Source organism: Rosa rugosa, chromosome 5 (assembly GCF_958449725.1).
Source record: "Rosa rugosa chromosome 5, drRosRugo1.1, whole genome shotgun sequence".
Lineage (NCBI taxonomy): Eukaryota > Viridiplantae > Streptophyta > Magnoliopsida > Rosales > Rosaceae > Rosa > Rosa rugosa.
In genome coordinates, this window is record NC_084824.1 from 22,602,460 (window position 1) to 22,619,973 (window position 17,514).

The 17,514-nt window shown below is 42.7% G+C and overlaps 1 protein-coding gene and 1 non-coding gene across 2 annotated transcripts; both read left to right on the plus strand.

Moving 5' to 3' along the window:
* The first annotated feature begins 4,009 nt into the window (after window positions 1-4,009).
* LOC133707979 (jacalin-related lectin 3-like) lies at window positions 4,010-5,588 on the plus strand. Its single transcript, XM_062133435.1, has 4 exons — window positions 4,010-4,149; window positions 4,374-4,604; window positions 4,680-4,721; window positions 4,802-5,588. Exons 1-4 carry the CDS (start codon window positions 4,147-4,149, stop codon window positions 5,321-5,323), a joined length of 798 nt encoding a protein of 265 aa, XP_061989419.1. The 5' UTR covers window positions 4,010-4,146; the 3' UTR covers window positions 5,324-5,588.
* An 11,844-nt stretch (window positions 5,589-17,432) lies between these two features.
* On the plus strand, window positions 17,433-17,514 carry LOC133713206 (small nucleolar RNA R44/J54/Z268 family). The gene has a single exon (XR_009847875.1). It is a non-coding gene; the product is annotated as a small nucleolar RNA R44/J54/Z268 family (small nucleolar RNA).

The following is a 17,514-nucleotide window of genomic DNA, read 5'->3' on the forward strand; positions in this document are numbered from 1 at the left end:
ACTAAATATGAAGCTGCTACTTGTATTAAAATGTAACCATAAGTCTAACTTAATCAATTAAGAACAAAACAAATATATATATATATATATATATATATATATATATATATATATATATATATATATTAACATTATTAAAAATCTTTATATTTTATTTATTTTAGTATTCATCTCCATTTTTCGATCATTCATCCTTATCATCATCTTTTCTGGGTTTTCTCTTCGGATTCGTCATCTTCCCCAATCCAAAGGCCAAAGCCATGACCGTCGGAGGAGAAAGCAGAAGAAGAACCGGAAAGCTTATCAGGCCACAGCCAAGGACGTCAGCGGCGGCGACAACGTGAAGGAGAACAACGATCCTCCACGGTTTGTTGAGCAAGGTGAAATCGAATATATTCCGGAGAAAGCCCGAGCTAAATGAAGACATGGACATGGACGAGGAATTAAAAAAAAAATTCGAAAAATTCACTTTCAAGAGTGCTGCGGGTGTTGTGGAGGAGAAGAAAGATGAGTCTCAAGAAGGAGCTTCAAACAAGAAGGCTGATTCAGATTCTGAGGAGGAGGAATAGGATAACGAATCATAAGAGAGGCGTTTCAAACAAGAAGAAAAAGCTTCAACGGATTGCATAATTGAAACAGATCTGTGCCTTGAGATCGTAAGTATCTTTTCTTTCAGAAATCATATCTTTTCTGGGATTTGTGGGTGTTGTGGTGTTTGGGAGATAAGAATTGGGGCTGTGGTGAGAAGCCTTGAGATGGTTGAAGACTGCTGATGAGACTGTGAGAGATGTGAAGGGTGAAAGAGAGAAATAAGATGGATTAGAGAAAACCCTTCCTCTTTCACCTGCTACTTGCAATTAGTTGTAAAACAGATTTCTATTATGGGAAAATGGTCTGTACGGTACCTGAACTCTTCCTCCTTATAACTTTTGGTACCTGAACTTCAAAAAACATCAATACAGTACCTGAGGTTCTTTGCCCGACTGAGGATTGGTACATATGGCCGTTACCTTCGTTACAAAGGTTGCCAGCTGACCATTTTTGAAGGGTATTTCTGTCCTTTCATATTTTAAACCTTTTTTTTTTTTAAGACTTCTCTTTCCCCTCCATGGCCACTCTCTCTCTCTCTCTCCCCTGTTCTTCACTCTCACAACCTAAATGGAGGATCTCGATCTATTGTGCAAGTTTAGTTGAAGTACATCCCTTCTGTTTGATTTCTTACAAAACTTATGGGGTTGGATCTTAATGGATGATCTAGCCTTGCAATATTCCCAATAAGACGTAGCTAAAATTCCCCAACACATCTTTGGCTTTGAGATTGCAGAAGGCTTGAGAATTTTATAGAAATTGTGGACAATATGAATTTTGTTTGGATATTGAATCCATCAATTGAAGAATCACTTCCTCTAATTAATATACATACAAATACCCACATGTATTCAAAGATTCCAACTTTCAATCAAAAACCCATATATGCCTGATTCTCATGTGAAGAAAAACCCAGAAAAAAAAAAAAAATCATTCTCTCAGGCCTTGATGATTGGGTTTGGGGTGGAGAAGAAGGTGAAAGAAAGAGATGGGATGGATTGGAAAGCTTCAAATTCTCAATCTCAATTTCATTGCAAGCTCAGAAGCATCTGAAGGATCACAAATCTGGCCCGACCACCACGGGTGGTTCTTAATCTTACCCCACAAAACCCCCCCCCCCCCCCCGGTCTTGACTATTTTCACTCGCACCTCAATGGGAACCTCAAACACCTCAGTTTCCCCATCTATCTCTCCCCCAATTTCATCCAATGACTTCCCATTCTCCTCAACCCCGTCGTTCCCACGACCGTTGGTCTTGTTTTCATCACAACAATTGCCATTCTCCTCATCCCCTACATTCGCATTTGAATTCGTCTTCTAACCAATGATCACCATTCTCCTCTCATCACCTAAACCAGGCTCCCCTCTCCAACACTCACTCATCACTATCCAGTTCTAATATTTTCTCAATCCGGCAAATTGGGTAACGGACTGCTAGCTTCGAATCGTGGCCGGCGACGTAACTTCGGGCTACAGATCGAGTACGTGCAATTGTGCAAATTAAACAACCGAAACTTTGGCCTCCATAGTCTTGACCAACTCAACAGACAACCTCACCAGCTCCCCACCGGAGCCATCCCTCTCTCCTCCACCTTCATTCGATCCAATTTCTTGGGCATTGTGTTGAATTGACTTTGGGCAGCTCCGATTTCTTTTTCCGTTCATTGTCTTGACTGCTTCTTCCTCATTGTCCTTCTATGTCTGGTAGTGGTGGTGGAGGTCCGGAGGAGGAGGAGGAAAAAACTTGCTGCTGGTGTTAATCGGTGGAGTGGGGACATGGCTGCAATTAATAAGGATTAAGACATAAAAGGACAGAAACAGCCTTAAAAAATGGCCAGCTGGCAACCTCCGTAACGGAGGTAACGGCCATATGTGGCAATCCTCAGTCGGGCAAAGAACCTCAGGTACCATATTGATGTTTTTTGAAGTTCAGGTACCAAAAGTTATAAGGAGGAAAAGTTTAGGTACCGTACGGACCATTTTCCCTTCTATTATTACATTCTTCGTGTGAGTTTGATAAAAAAATTAAAAGTAAAAGTTATAAATAGTTCTTATGGTTTGGAGTGATGCTCAAAATTAATCTTTTGATTTAAAAATATTTAATTTTATTCATGTGATTTGCGAAATTAATTAATACTGATCCAAGTGCGATTTTTGACAAAAATCCTCATGTGCAAGGATAAAGAATGGCTGTATGAATAAAAAAAATTTCTTCTTTGAACCGAAATCATTCACACAATCCATATATGTTGATCAACTAAATGGGAGCTCTTGCTCTCTCCTCTCTGCGGCGGCTAACCCTAAGGTTTTGCCGTCCGATTTCCTTAACCTGCGACGCTGGCGTTCGTGGTCTCTGGCTGGAAAGCCCTGTGGATTCGTGGATCTCCCCTTTTCAACCTTCTGGTTGCTGCACCATAATCTCGTCGGCTTGGCGACGAGATTTACCCCCTTCGGGTTTTGCCCGTGCTGGTGCTTGTCTCTATCGCAGCAATGGTGATGGGCAGCGCTGTGGTCTGGTGGACCCAAACCAGACATGGGATCCGGGTTCTAGCAAGTGGTGGCTGGGTCTGCTCCGGTCTATGGCGGCGGCAGTGCTTTGGCCTCATGGTGTTCCTCGATCGGTTCCAAGATCGGCGATCTTCGTGGGCTGGTGGTGGTTCCGAGTTCTAGGAAGCGACAATTACCCGGTGAGGATGAAAGCCGCGGCGGGTGATGGAGATGGTGTACTCCGACGGTGGCCTGCCTTAGTGTGGCGGCGTCGGGCTGGTGGTCTGGGTGCCCTGAGTATTCCTTCAGGGGCTTGGGCTTGGTCCGACTCTCTGGTGTCATGGGCTGCTCTAGGGCCTGGTGGTTCGGGGTGGGCTGTGTTGGTTAGGCCCGCTCACTTTTGGGCCCGTATTTGGGATCCAGGTGGATTGGGGATTAAGTGTATTGGGCTCTCAATATATTGGAGTAGGCCTTTGACTGTGTTCGGGGCATTCTCTAGTAGCGTCAGGTTACTGGTCACTGGTTACTTAGAGCTTCACTCTAAGGTAACATTATGTTAGAATCTCTAGGGTTTTACTTTAGGGTTTCTATTCATGGCTCAATTTTGTCGTAGCCGGGAATCCTATGAGTCATTTTGTAATGTTACCTACATTTACATTCAATGGATTGACGTCCCCTTTTAGGTTTCTCAAAAAAAAAAAATCCATATATGTTGATAACAGAATATTTAACTTCTCTCAAACTACTAAAGTTCCATCAAGCTACTTGGCTAATTTTTAATGTACTGACGACTTAATCATAATTATTTAGGCTTTGTCTTTCTCCTTTGAATTAGATCCTCAATTTTTAATGTCAAAATTCATGATATTAGTTGGAAAAGAATATTTAGATTCTTCCGCACGAGCACCACGGTAGTCGTAAGCTACCTAGCTATATTAATATCTAAATCCAAATTCTGATCAAACCCTTCGCTCAAATGCTCAAGGCATATATAAATTTTGCTAACTGCGCGATTCAATTTCTTTCATTTTGCTCAAGGCATATATGTAATCACTGAATCATTAATTGAACATGGTGAGTGCATATACATATTTATATTGATTCAAGTGCTGAAAGTGCCGAATTTGTCTTTGTTTCTTTTAGGTCTGTCGTATAGCTAGACTATGTAATTCATGATTTCTTTTCTTTCTGTCTATACAGAAATTCTTTTGTTCGTTCATTATACCTCAGTTCCAAGCTGTTACATAAACGTACTAAATAAATTGTAGATTAATGTTAATAGTCCATGCATGTTACAGAGTTTGAAGGATTATTCTGGTGAGAAAATACTGTTGAAGCTTGGGCCCTTCGGATCAGAACGCGGAGGGAAAGGTTTTGATGATGGAGCTCATTCAACAGTCAGGCAGTTGGTAATATCTCATTCATCGAAGTCGAACATTAACTTTCTACAGATTGAATATGATGACAACGGGAGCTCATTTTGGTCAGACAAGCATGGTGTTGGGACAGGGTCTGACCCTATTGACGAGGTAAGTCCAGTCGTAATCCTTCAGCTTATATAAATCTATATGTAATCACTGAATCATTAATTAGCTAATTTCCAGATTCAATATGATGGCAACGAGATCTCATACCGTACTGACACGGTAAGTCCAGTCGTAATCCCGCAGCTTCTATGAATCTATATTTAATCACTGAATCATTAATTAGCTAATTTTGTCAACAGATCAAGCTTGATTATCCGTACGAATATCTGATTTCAGTTCATGGAACATATTTTAAGTTCTGGCCCAGTATTTGCTCCCTTACTTTTAGGAGCAACAAGAAAAGTTACGGACCATATGGAAACAAGAAAAGTTACGGACCATATGATGAAGGCAAGCAGGATAAGTATTTTTCAATCCAACCACCTGGGAATATGATTGTCGGCTTTCATGGTAGGGCTTGTGAGTATATGGGTATCTGTGCAATAGGAGCTTACCTGAAACCTATTGATCATCATTATCAGAATAAAAAGTACAATCTCGATGTCATGCCGGCATTACCAAAACCGTCAAATCCTCTGCGTCAAGCTAGATATCCTTCTCAGACCAACCTCAGAAACAAACAAGATGACGGCGACGATGACAAACAATCAACATACACAATTGCCGGTAACCAAGTCAACGGAAACGAGGGCGACCGGAATGGAAATTTCGTTGTTGGAAATAACATTAACATTATTTACATTTTACACCCTGGTTTTTAATTTCATACCCAAATATCAAATTTTGTCAGTTGAGTACTTGATCTTACTTCCATCAGACGTATTCATATCCGGGGTTTTTAAGTGTCACATCATCGGTTAACTGTCATATCAGCAGTTAACTAACACCTAAGCCAATAACAAATTTTTGTGACGGAGTTTTTAACTCCGGGTTTGAATATGTCCAAGGAGGAAGTTCAGGTATTCTAATGAAACAATTTCATATTTAGGTATGAAAATGAAAACTCCCCCGATAATGCGGGAGTAAAATATAATTAATCTGTACATATATTAACACTCACTGCTATTAACCAGAAGAGTTCAATAATGTCAGGGAAAATCGTCCAAACAGTGTCTAGACTTTTCCAGACTATTAATTTTCATACTTATACTTCAAAAAATATCAAAATGGTACCTGAGTGTTTGAGCCCGACCCAATTTTCGTATCTAGCAACAGTAAAATCATTAACGGGGTTAATTTTTTAAGGATATTTTCATCATTTTACTATTCATCTTCTCTGAAATGACGGGCCATTGAAATCACTTCTGTCTTTATCTAATCCTCTCTCTCTCTCTTCTCCATCTCTGTTTACCATGATGCTCTCTCTCTCTCCTCCGTTTCTGTTCACAACCGACGCTCTCTCTCTCCCCCCCCCCTCCATCTATGTGGCGGTGCACTCACTGAAGGAGAAGGCAAGTTCATCCACGACGGCAAACCAGAAAGAGTTGTGGCGGTAGATCTGACTGACCTGAGCGCCAAACCGAGCGAGAGAATCAAGTCGAAATCAACGGCCCCAATTAAAACGACATCTCTGCAATGACCACAAGGGCCACGACGAAAGGCATAAGCTTGGACCATCTTCACTTGTTTGCCGGCGAAGCCCCGGCGAAGACCGACAAGGCTTCGTGAGTCGTTGTTGTTCTCGAGCCTCTTTGAAATAAAACACACCCATCAAACAAAAATGGCTCCCTCTCTCGTGGGTCTGTATTTTTTTTTTTTTTTTCAATAAAGAGAGGAAGAAAGGTCAATAAATGGGGGTTTTAGCAGAGAAGCATTATGAGGTTTTCTGAAAGAAGGAAATGAGTTTGATTTTTCTTTAGTTTCAAGTCAACTAGGTGGGATGAGATTGGAATCAAATTGGGGAAGAAAACCCAGAAAAGCAAAGGCGGAAAGAAACCCAGAAAGATGAGGTTTGAAATTTGATGAAGTGGGGCAACATAGAGAGGTTCAATCCTTGTTGTTGCTGCTGGTTCTCAAGGATGATTGAAATGAAGAAGTAAGAAAGAAGAACTGATAAGCAAGGAGGAAGTGACGATGAACATTCATCTTTTGAATTCATGTTAAAAAAAAAAAATTGGACTTTTGTTGTTTGGTCTTGGTGATGGTTTCGGTGGAGGAGAAGAAGAGGATGGAGACGAGTGGTGGCCCGTCATTTCAGAGAAGATGAATAGTAAAATGACAAAAATATCCTTCAAAAGTTAACCCTGTTAACGATTTTACTGTTGCTAGATACGGAAATTGGGTCGGGCTCAAACACTCAGGTACCATTTTGATATTTTTTGAAGTATATAAGTATGAAAATTAATAGTCTGGAAAAGTCCAGACACTGTTTGGACGATTTTCCCATAATGTAATGTAGAAATTCAATATCAAGGTAGTTAACCTTGACTCTATCAAACCCACTTTCTGTTTGTTTGAATATTTAATAGTTACTAATTGTTACCATCATTATATTTATGTTGTTTGAAACAGTATTTGCAACAATATTAATCGTAAGATTTGACCACTTGAAGTCGATCACGAACACAGAAAACTAGAGTTCACCACTATGACAAAAAACATACAAATTAAAGACGAACTTAAAGTCTAAACATTTTGCCGCACTACCACCAAAGAAAGAAAGAAAAAAAAAAAAAAAAAAAAACCTCGAACCAATTGGACCTTAGTTCAGATCTAACAACAACACCTTATCCGCATACCCAACCATGAAAAAATCACTAAGGAGATTAGACAAGCCCACGAAAAAAAAAATCGAGTGAAAACTCACCAATTGATCCAGTTCGGATTTGACAACAACACCTTACCCACACACCCAACCACGAAAAAGTCAACAGTATTAATAGGAGTTAAACCCTGAAATCGAGCGCGAACAAACGAAGTTAAAGTTCACCACTATGATAAAAAATTTACAAATTAAAGATGAACTTAAAGTCTAAATTTTTTGCCACACTACCATCGAAGAAAAAAAAAATTCGACACCAATTAACCCAAGTCCAAATCTAACAACAACACTATACCCGTACATCCAACTGCGAAAAAATCACTAAGTAGAATAGAGAAGCTCAGTAGTGAGAAGCAAAATTGTACTGAAACAACGTTGTTCCAAAAGAACATGTGACCCACGAATCCCTAGGTCTGATCCACCTGTCTTTGAGTCACTTGACGCATTAGAAGGAAAAACTCTAGTCTGACGAAGTTAAACAATTGGCCAACGTATAAGAAATGAAACTTAGATATACACATTCATAGAAACACATTCTTTTATAATTAGGCTTATATATATTAGGGCTGGGCATTTTAGCCTGAAAACCCGCAAACCCGAACCGGTCTGTCAAGACTAGGCCCGTACGGTTCGGGCCCAACTTTTTTTTTTGTCAAAACGGTTCGGGCCGGGCCTTGGTATTCAAAAAACGGTTCAGGCCCGGGCCTTGAATTTCAGAAACAAAAAAGCCTGCCAGGCCCGTATTACTTAAAAAAGACATGCGTCCCCATCTTATTGGTCATATGAGAAGGCTCAAAAACCTTATCATAGGATCGAACTCACTGAATCCTAATCTTCAAAGTTCCAACTGCCAAAACCCACGACCACAAGTCATTTCTTCACAATCAGCCATAATTCAAGCCACCTCTTTCTTTCTCCTTCTTCTCCAATCCTCCAGTAGTTCAGTCCTCCATGTCAATCCTCCGTCAAATCCGACTTCCGGCAAATCTCTCTGATTATCAACTCCAAGATAACAACAAGATCATGCTATAGGCTCAACATGGAGAAGGCTAGGCGGTGCCTTTATCACCCATCGATCTGTGCTAAGGCTTCATCATCCATCAATCTAAATCTCACAGGATCTGGGTCCGATCTAGAAGCTCACAGCTCTTCAATCTGTGCTAAGGGCTTCATCATCCATTCTTCATATCTGGGTCCGATCTGAAGCTCTGGTCCGATCTAGAAGCTCACAGCTCTTCGATCTGTGCTAAGGGCTTCATCATCCATTCTTCAGATCTGGGTCTGATCTGAAGCTCACAGAATCTGGTCCGATCTAGAAGCTCACAGCTCTTCGATTCGGTGTTGAGAAAATGAGGCTGAAATGTAATATGGGTTTACTATTGTTTTCGACTGGAATTGAGTTTTAAATTTTCAATTTTTAGTGTTGGATTAGTGAAGAATGGATCGCTGATTGTTTTTACTGATTGTTTGATGCATGTTTAGGTTAGATCAATGTGAAATGACAGGTTTTTGTGACTGTAATTCTTGAAATATGCTTATAGTTTCTGGTGGATCTGGATTTTATTGTATTTTTCAGTTTTTGATTTTGAATCTTGGTTTATTTTGAGAAAACAAAAGGATATATGTTTTGGACCCGAAAACCCGGAAGCCCGGCCCGAATTCAAACGGGCTGGTCCCTGTTGGTTGCAAAACGGGCTTTGGGCCCGAACCGTAAGAAACGGGCCGGTCCCGGGCCCAGCAAAATTTTAGTTGGACCCGGCCCGTGCCCAGCCCTAAATTATATATGATCGAGATATAAACATACCTGGAAAAGCCATTAAGAACAATGAACAAGCTCAGTCTTCTGCTCTCTACGAACTCCTTAAAGGAGTCTATAATTAATGGGATAGACAATTTGCTTATATGTTTTGTGAGAGCATTTGATGGTTCTTTTGAATTCAGCAGTACTAGGCTAAAATTAACCCAATAACTTAATGTTAATGGAAGAATTTTGTGCGTGATTCAGATATCAAATGAGACTTGATAGCATGAAGCACATTATAGGAGCTAAAAACACATTGCAATAAGAGAATTTAGGGGTTTTGGATTTGGGTTTCTGGAAGATCGGTTTGAAGGGGAGTTTGGAAGAATGGCTGAGATCTGGGTTTATGCTTGAAGACTTGAAGGCTTGATTGTTATAGGTGTTTCTAAGTTTTCCAGGGTCTGAAGTAACATCAAAACTCACTTCTGTAGATACCTCTACTAGCAAGGCTAGTTTGCTATCTCACCAAGCATAATTAACACCCTCTTTGGGACACCCCCAAGCCATGGTGAGGCACAACCGCTACTTGCATCTTGTAGCCCTATGTTCAAGCTACGCTACGGTATCCGGAAGTGGCAAATTCGTCGCCTGGAAGCCACCTTTCCGGCCTTGCCAAGTTGCCTCCACAATATGGCATTTCTATACTAGAATAGTTGTTTGCTTGTCCCACATCGAAAACCATGTAAAGGAGAAGCATTCCTTCACCTATAAAAGGAATGCCTCCTCCCACTTAAACACCACTCCATTACACTCATGTAATCCACTTGGGCCGCAAGGCCCAAACACACATAGTTAAACATTCAAGTGGACGTAGTTTCCCACTAAGGCGGGAAATGAACCACTATACATCTTGTGTCACACTCTCTCTCTTTTTCTAAAGCTAACTAGAGATCCCACGGATCACTAACGTTAACATTGACGCCGTCTGTGGGAAGCTAACACAAAGGCTTCGTCACGTACCTTGAACTTTTGGTCCGCTAGCATGACCGGCGGAGACATTTTCCGCTAGCGTGTCCGACGGTGACATATTCCGCTAGCGAGTTCAGTGGCGACATCTTTCGCCAGTGAGTCCGGCGGCGACATCTTCCGCTAGAGATTCCGGCGGCATCTTCCGCTAGCGGGTCTGGCGGTGAGATCTTCCGCTAACGAGTCCGGCGGCGACATTTTCCGCCAGCGTGTCTAGCGGCGACATATTCCGCTAGTGAGTCCTGCGGCGACATCTTTCTCCAGCGTGTCCGGCGGCGACATCTTCTGCTAGCGTGTCCGGCGGTGAGATTTTCCGCTAGCGTGTCCGGCGGTGAGATCTTCCGCTAGCGAGTCCGGCGGCGACATTTTCCTCCAGCGTATCCAGCGGCGACATATTCCGCTAGCGTGTCCGGCTGTGAGATTTTCCGCTAGCGTGTCCGGCGGTGAGATCTTCCGCTAGCGAGTCCGGCGGCGACATTTTCCCCCAGCGTATCCAGCGGCGACATATTCCGCTAGCGAGTCCGGCGGCGACATCTTTCGCCAGCATGTCCGGCGGTAACATCTTCCGCTAGTGAGTCCGGCGACGACATCTTCCGCTAGCGATTCCGGCGGCATCTTCCGCTAGCGGGTCCGGCGGTGAGATCTTCCGCTAGCGAGTCCAGCGGCGACATTTTCCTCTAGCGGGTCCAGCGGCGACATTTTCCGCTAACGATCCGCGGCGACATATTCCTCCAGCGAGGCTAGCATGTCCGGCGGTGACATCTTCCGCTAAGAAAGTCTGGCGGCGACATCTTCCGCCAGCGTGTCCGCGGCGACATATTCCTACAGCGAGGCAAGCGAGTCCAGCGGCGACATTTTCCGCTAAGCGAGTCTGGCGGCGACATCTTCCGCCAGCATGTCCAGCGGTGACATTTTCCGCTAGCAGGATAGCGGCGACATTTTCCGCTAGCGGGCCCAGCGGCGACATTTTCCGATAGCAAGTCCAGCGGCGACATATTCCTCTGCTAGCGAGGCTAGGACAACTCCAACATAATTTGGGCACTTAATCAATTCCAACTCCAACTCGCTCCAAATCGACATAAGATAAGTAACTATATCTTCCTTTACGCTCTTTCAATTTGAGCTAGTGCCATGCCAATGCCATGCTTTTACTACTTCTATGCATACCAACAATATATCACACTTGATATGCTTTTACATGCTTCCATAAACTTTTGAGCATGCCAACAACATTTTGTAGATTTGGCAACACTTTCTAGATCTCACATACTAGATATGCCATGCTTCACATACCGATCTCAAACCATCTCTAAGCATGCCTACAAAAATGCAAAAATGATATTAGCATCCACATTACAAGTACATGCTATACAAAATATGCCATGCTTCTATTTTTAATTGCAACTCAATTAAATAAACATGGGACACTCAAACAAAATATTATTACTTGCTCTATGTGTTTATCATTTTTCATTCAACCAACTGCCAAGCGGTAAGGCAACGCCTCATAATGACAATGACCGCTACGCGGCATTGCAGTCAAGTTTCTCCTCTGAGAAATAGCAAAGGGACTAGTTAACACAGCCCACGGCAGCCATTGATCCGGCAGTTAACCCCGACGCTTGGGTACCAAAGATTGGGCTCGCTACCCAACACCCTCTGCTCTGCGCAGCTCCCTTCATCAAACAATTTTCCGACCATCCGAAGGTCTATAGCCAGGAGTGGGGGACTCCTCGCAGGGCCTAGCAGGGGCCCACCCGAAAGGGCAAAAGCGTTCGCTCCGACCAATTCTAGATGGACGACGCACTCGCACTAATTATGCTTGATATACGGCACAAAGCTACGCTTTGGTATCAACCCGCAAGAACACCCTCCTTGACTGGGGACTTCGAGGACTTGTACATACAGCCCAGCATAATTAGCAACGGTCACGCTCATGCCTCAGGGCATCACCTCGAGCTACCCGTTAATGCCTCAGCGGCACCGCTAGGCTTTCGCGCTCGTGCCTCAGCGGCAACCCTTGAGCTTTCGCGCTCGTGCCTCAGCGGCACCGCCAGGCTTTCGCTTGTGCCTCAACGACAACCCTTGAGCTTTTCCGCTCGTGCCTCAGCGGCACCGCCAGACTTTCGCGCTCGTGCCTCAGCGGCAACCCTTGAGCTTTCGCGCTCGTGCCTCAGCGGCACCTCCAGGCTTTCGCCCTCGTGACTTCCGCTCACGCCTTCACGGCACCCTCGAGCTTCCGCTCACGCCTTCACGGCATCCCCGAGCTTCCGCTCACGCCTTCACGACACCCTTGAGCTTACCGCTCATGCCTTCGCGGCACCCCCGAGCTTCCGCTCACGAGCTTACCGCTCACGCCTTCGCGACACCCCCGAGCTCCCTCTCACGCCTTCACGGCACCCCCGAGCTTCCGCTCACGCCTTCGCGGCACCCTTGAGCTTCCGCTCACGAGCTTACCGCTCATGCCTTCGCTGCACCCCCGAGCTTCCGCTCACGAGCTTACCGCTCATGCCTTCACGGCACCCTTGAGCTTCCGCTCACGAGCTTCTCGCTCATGCCTTCCCGGCAACCCACGAGCTTCCGCTCATGCCTCCCCGGCATTCCGAGCTTTCGCTCATGCCTTCCAGGCAATCCTTGAGCTTCCGCTCATGCCTCCCCGACAACCCACGAGCTTCCGCTCACGAGCATACCGCTCATGCCTTCGCGGCACCCTTGAGCTTCCCACTCATGCCTTCCCGGCAACCCTTGAGCTTCCGCTCATGCCTCCCCGGCAACCCACGAGCTTCCGCTCATACCTTCCCGGCAACCCACGAGCTTCCGCTCATGCCTCCCCGGCAAACCTTGAGTTTCCGCTCATGCCTCCCCGGCATCCCGAGCTTTCACTCATGCCTTCCCGGCAACCCTGGAGCTTCCGCTCATGCCTCCCCGGCAACCCACGAGCTTCCCGCTCATGCCTTCCCGGCACCCCGAGCTTTCGCTCATGCCTTCCCGGCAACCCTCGAGCTTCCCGCTCATGCCTTCCCGGCAATCCTCGAGCTTTACGCTCATGTCTACTCGACACACCACACGTTAATGGAACTTTGAATTTTTCTACCATTTGTCGTTTACCGACCGCGACAAATCAAATTCTTTTCGCGTTCCATTAATACGAGCGAAAACCAAACAGACACAACCGTATGCGCGGTCATCGTTCATGAGTTACAAACGCTTACCTTCGCACCGCTCATGCAACTTACATTTATCATATGCAATCCATACGCTCACACGACCATACGCGTTCTCGAGTTTGTACGTCATAATCGATCGTACTCGGCACCATTCGCGTATATGCATCAACATGTATCACGCACCCCATACGTTTATATATGCCAACGCATATCCATACAACTCACATTTGTTGCCCAATGCAACGAGCATTCTATGTATGCCTGTTTTTTGTCTTTATTGTGCAGGTTAACGAGTCTCTTCTTGCTTACGGAGTTCGGGGACTTGTAGGGGCTCCGTACCGCCCGGTTACTTATGTTTGGTGACATCATGTGTATAACTCCCCAACCAAGAAGCTCCTCTTACTTGGGGACTTCGGGGACTTGTAGATACCTCTACTAGTAAGGCTAGTTTGCTATCTCACCAAGCATAATTAACACCCTCTTTGGGACACCCCCAAGCCATGGTGAGGCACAACCGCTACTTGCATCTTGTAGCCCTATGTTCAAGCTACGCTACGGTATCCGGAAGTGGCAAATCCGTCGCCGGGAAGCCACCTTTCCGGCCTTGCCAAGTTGCCTCCACAATATGGCATTTCTATACTAGAATAGTTGTTTGCTTGTCCCACATCGAAAACCATGTAAAGGAGAAGCATTCCTTCACCTATAAAAGGAATGTCTCCTCCCACTTAAACACCACTCCATTACACTCATGTAATCCACTTGGGCCGCAAGGCCCAAACACACATAGTTAAACATTCAAGTGGACGTAGTTTCCCGCTAAGGCGGGAAATGAACCACTATACATCTTGTGTCACACTCTCTCTCTCTTTCTAAAGCTAACTAGAGATCCCACGGATCACTAACGTTTTCTATCTCAATTCTATCATTACCACACTCTTCTAGCAGAATAGATGGACAAGAGTTTACAAGGACATAATTCACAGAATTCTCAGTCACATTTCTACTCCCACTCCCAATCTCATTCCCACTACCACTAGATGGAGTATCACTTGTAAACCATGAAAGAAGATTTTTGTACCGCTTGGATTTTAAATGATCCATTATATATATATATATATATATATTCAAAAACCAAAAACCAACATCAAGATTCAAGCACCAGGTTATAACTTCTAACCAAAACAAAAACTAAGCAACTGAAGCAAGTGAACAAATATTTATATAAACAACCTAATATTCTAATAACCAATAGAATGGACATGGCATATATAAAGATCTCCCTAAGTCGGCAAAAATCTACCAATCCACATATAATATTGCTTATTTCAAACATCCATATTTAATATTGCAAGCTTCCAATAGCCACCGTAAACCAATTAATCCACCGCAAAGCAACTAATATACCGATTATCATTTATCAATATCCCATCCGCCATTCAATGATCTCTTACGAAGTTCAGGTCTTCCGAATAGCTCAATTGAAGCCTCTGAAATTCAAAGCTCACAGTCAATTGCAAGCAAAACCCATCAATGGGGCTTGGGAGAGATGAAATTAGAAGTACCTTTATGTGGGTGATATGGAGCTAATCGGGTTGGAGGAACTAAGGAAGAGGAACTTACGAACTGATGAACTCGGTAGGAGGAAGAGGAATGTTGTGTCGCTATCGGCTACTCTCTGGTAAAAGAACTAAAGGAAGTCACGAACTGAGGATTAATATGATGTATGTGTGTGTGTGTGTGTGTGTGTATTTTAAGTGGGCTACTATGGGCAATACCTATACTTGGGGCTTTTTCTCCTTGATTCTATAGCCCAACCAGCCTTGTGACTGGTTACGCCCCTATACAGAGGTAAAAACTTGAACTGGAGTTGATATGCAAGTATTATAATGTCGGGAATTGGTTTCTACTTATTGAGCTAATACACGACTATGATTCTGGTATATATGGTTATTTGTCTGTTGGGAATTAATGCCACTAACACGGCGGAGCCAGAGATTATAAATGAGGGGCCAATATAAGAAGGATAAAAAAGTAAAATATAAAAAATAAATTCAATGACGAAACATAGTCTATAATATAATAAAGTTTTTAAATTGAATTATACATCAAAATGGGACCGCTCTTGCATATCGCGAAAGTCATCAATAATAGAGTCTATACTAAACTTTTCAACAATTTCCTTTTCAATGTACATAATCAAAGAGTCGGTAAGAAAATCGTCCTCCATTCTATTGTGAAGTCTTGTTTTCACTATTTCATAGCCAATAATGCTCGCTCTGTAGTTGCTGTCGAGAGTGGAAGAGTGAGCACCAGCACAACCACCCTATAAACTAGTTGGTACGTCATTGATCTTCTAGTCTTCACCAACCATTGAGCCATTTTAGAAATAGTTAACAAAGCTTTAAGTTCTTGTATAAGTGCTTTAGTAGATTCAATAAGACTCATGGCATATGCCAAATATCTTGAGATTTACATTGTAAAGCCCGACATAGTTCGTCAGTGATCTCCATAATTTCTCTCATGAGATGCAGATGAAAACAAATTCAAATGAAGTCATTCCCTCATAAGCAGTATATGCATCCTACTTCCAGAGTTAATTAGTACCAGTTTAAACCAATGAAATACCTCGTCAGTTTCTTTATCAACTATCTTCTTTTATGTGGCTGAAGTAGTCTCAAGTTTCAAGTTTGGACTAGCTAGTGAAGGAGTTTGGGAACCAGCTTTTGTAATATGTAAAGAGATAACATATTCGGTTAATATTTATTAGATTATGATTACTACTCTATTGCTCTATTGCATATAAAATTCAGAGAAAAAAAAAACACAAACCCGCAACATCAAGCAGGCGAGCTGCCTAGTGATATATCAAAGTAGAAATAGAAACTTTTCATTTACTTTCTCTCGAAAATATGTATATATGTCCGCTATATGACTTCAAGCAAAGTTGGAAGGAGATGATAATATCGAGGCCAGGGCATCGTGTAATATATACCAATGGAGATGCTTTGTGCTCAGGTAGATTGCTCATCTTCGATCACATTCTCTGCATACGTATGAGACATTCTATTACACAGCTAAGAGGAAGAAATAGAAGAATTAAAGTCCTTTCGTTTTGTCTCAAATTGCCTTATCTTCTTTGATTTTATAATTTTTTACAAGTCATTATATATTCATAATTTAGTTTCCATGATTTGATTCATGACCTAAGAGCAAGTTCACCTGTTGGGTCATTGGATCAGTTACTATTCACTATTTTTTAGTGCTTATTTCCACCCTCTGGGTCACATGCACAGTTTCCAAACTGACCTGGGTCACCGGGTAAGTTTGTAGGTCACGAAAGTGACCCAGAGGTCACCAGGTCAGTTATTAATTTACGCACGATTATTAATTTATCGCGTATTAATTTATCGAAGTTTTATTGCAATATTTGGTAGAAAGATGGAGATAATTTACCTTTTAAGAATACATTTACATGTTTCTATTGGGACCTCCAAATTTGCTCAGTTAACCTCACTCTATCATGAATTATTAAATGACATATATAACCTCTTATAAAATGACTATTAAGGACAATAATTATACCAAAAAAAAATTATATTTAATTTCTCTAGACTTTCCAATTCAATAATATTATATTGCATTATTTATTATTTTCTTTATCTATTTTCATTTTTCAATTTCATTACATACTCATTAAAGCATTTATATATAGGGAAAAAAATACAAACAGTACCTGAACTATGGGCCACTAATAACTTTCGTACCTCAACTTCAAAAACTATCACAATGGTACCCAGATTATCTAACACGACCTAACATTCATACATGCCGTCCACTTCGCCGTTAACGGTGTTAACTTTGCAAGGGTAAATCTGTCCTTCCACTGTTCATCTCTCTTCTCCTTCACACCATGGGTACTGTTCTTTTTTTTTCCCTCTCCTCCTGCAAGTGGAAGGACAGATTTACCCTTGCAAAGTTAACACCGTTAACGGCGAAGTGGACGGCATATATGAATGTTAGGTCGTGTTAGATAATCTAGGTACCATTGTGATAGTTTTTGAAGTTGAGGTACGAAAGTTATTAGTGGCACGTAGTTCAGGTACTGTTTGTGAGTTTTTCCCTTATATATATTTAATAAGATTTAAAACTATAATTAAGATCATGTGACATAAAAATTTGCAAGTGATGAGAAAACAGACAGGGACATCTGCACTCCACGGAGATTGATGACTTGTACTAATGGGAAAAAAATGTGAC

Bases quoted from the DNA above. Each gene is read 5' to 3' on its own strand.
- LOC133707979 (XM_062133435.1), top strand. The intron at 4,605-4,679 runs GTAAGTCCAGTC...GCTAATTTCCAG, and splicing joins GGTCTGACCCTATTGACGAG to ATTCAATATGATGGCAACGA. The intron at 4,722-4,801 runs GTAAGTCCAGTC...TTTTGTCAACAG, and splicing joins TCTCATACCGTACTGACACG to ATCAAGCTTGATTATCCGTA.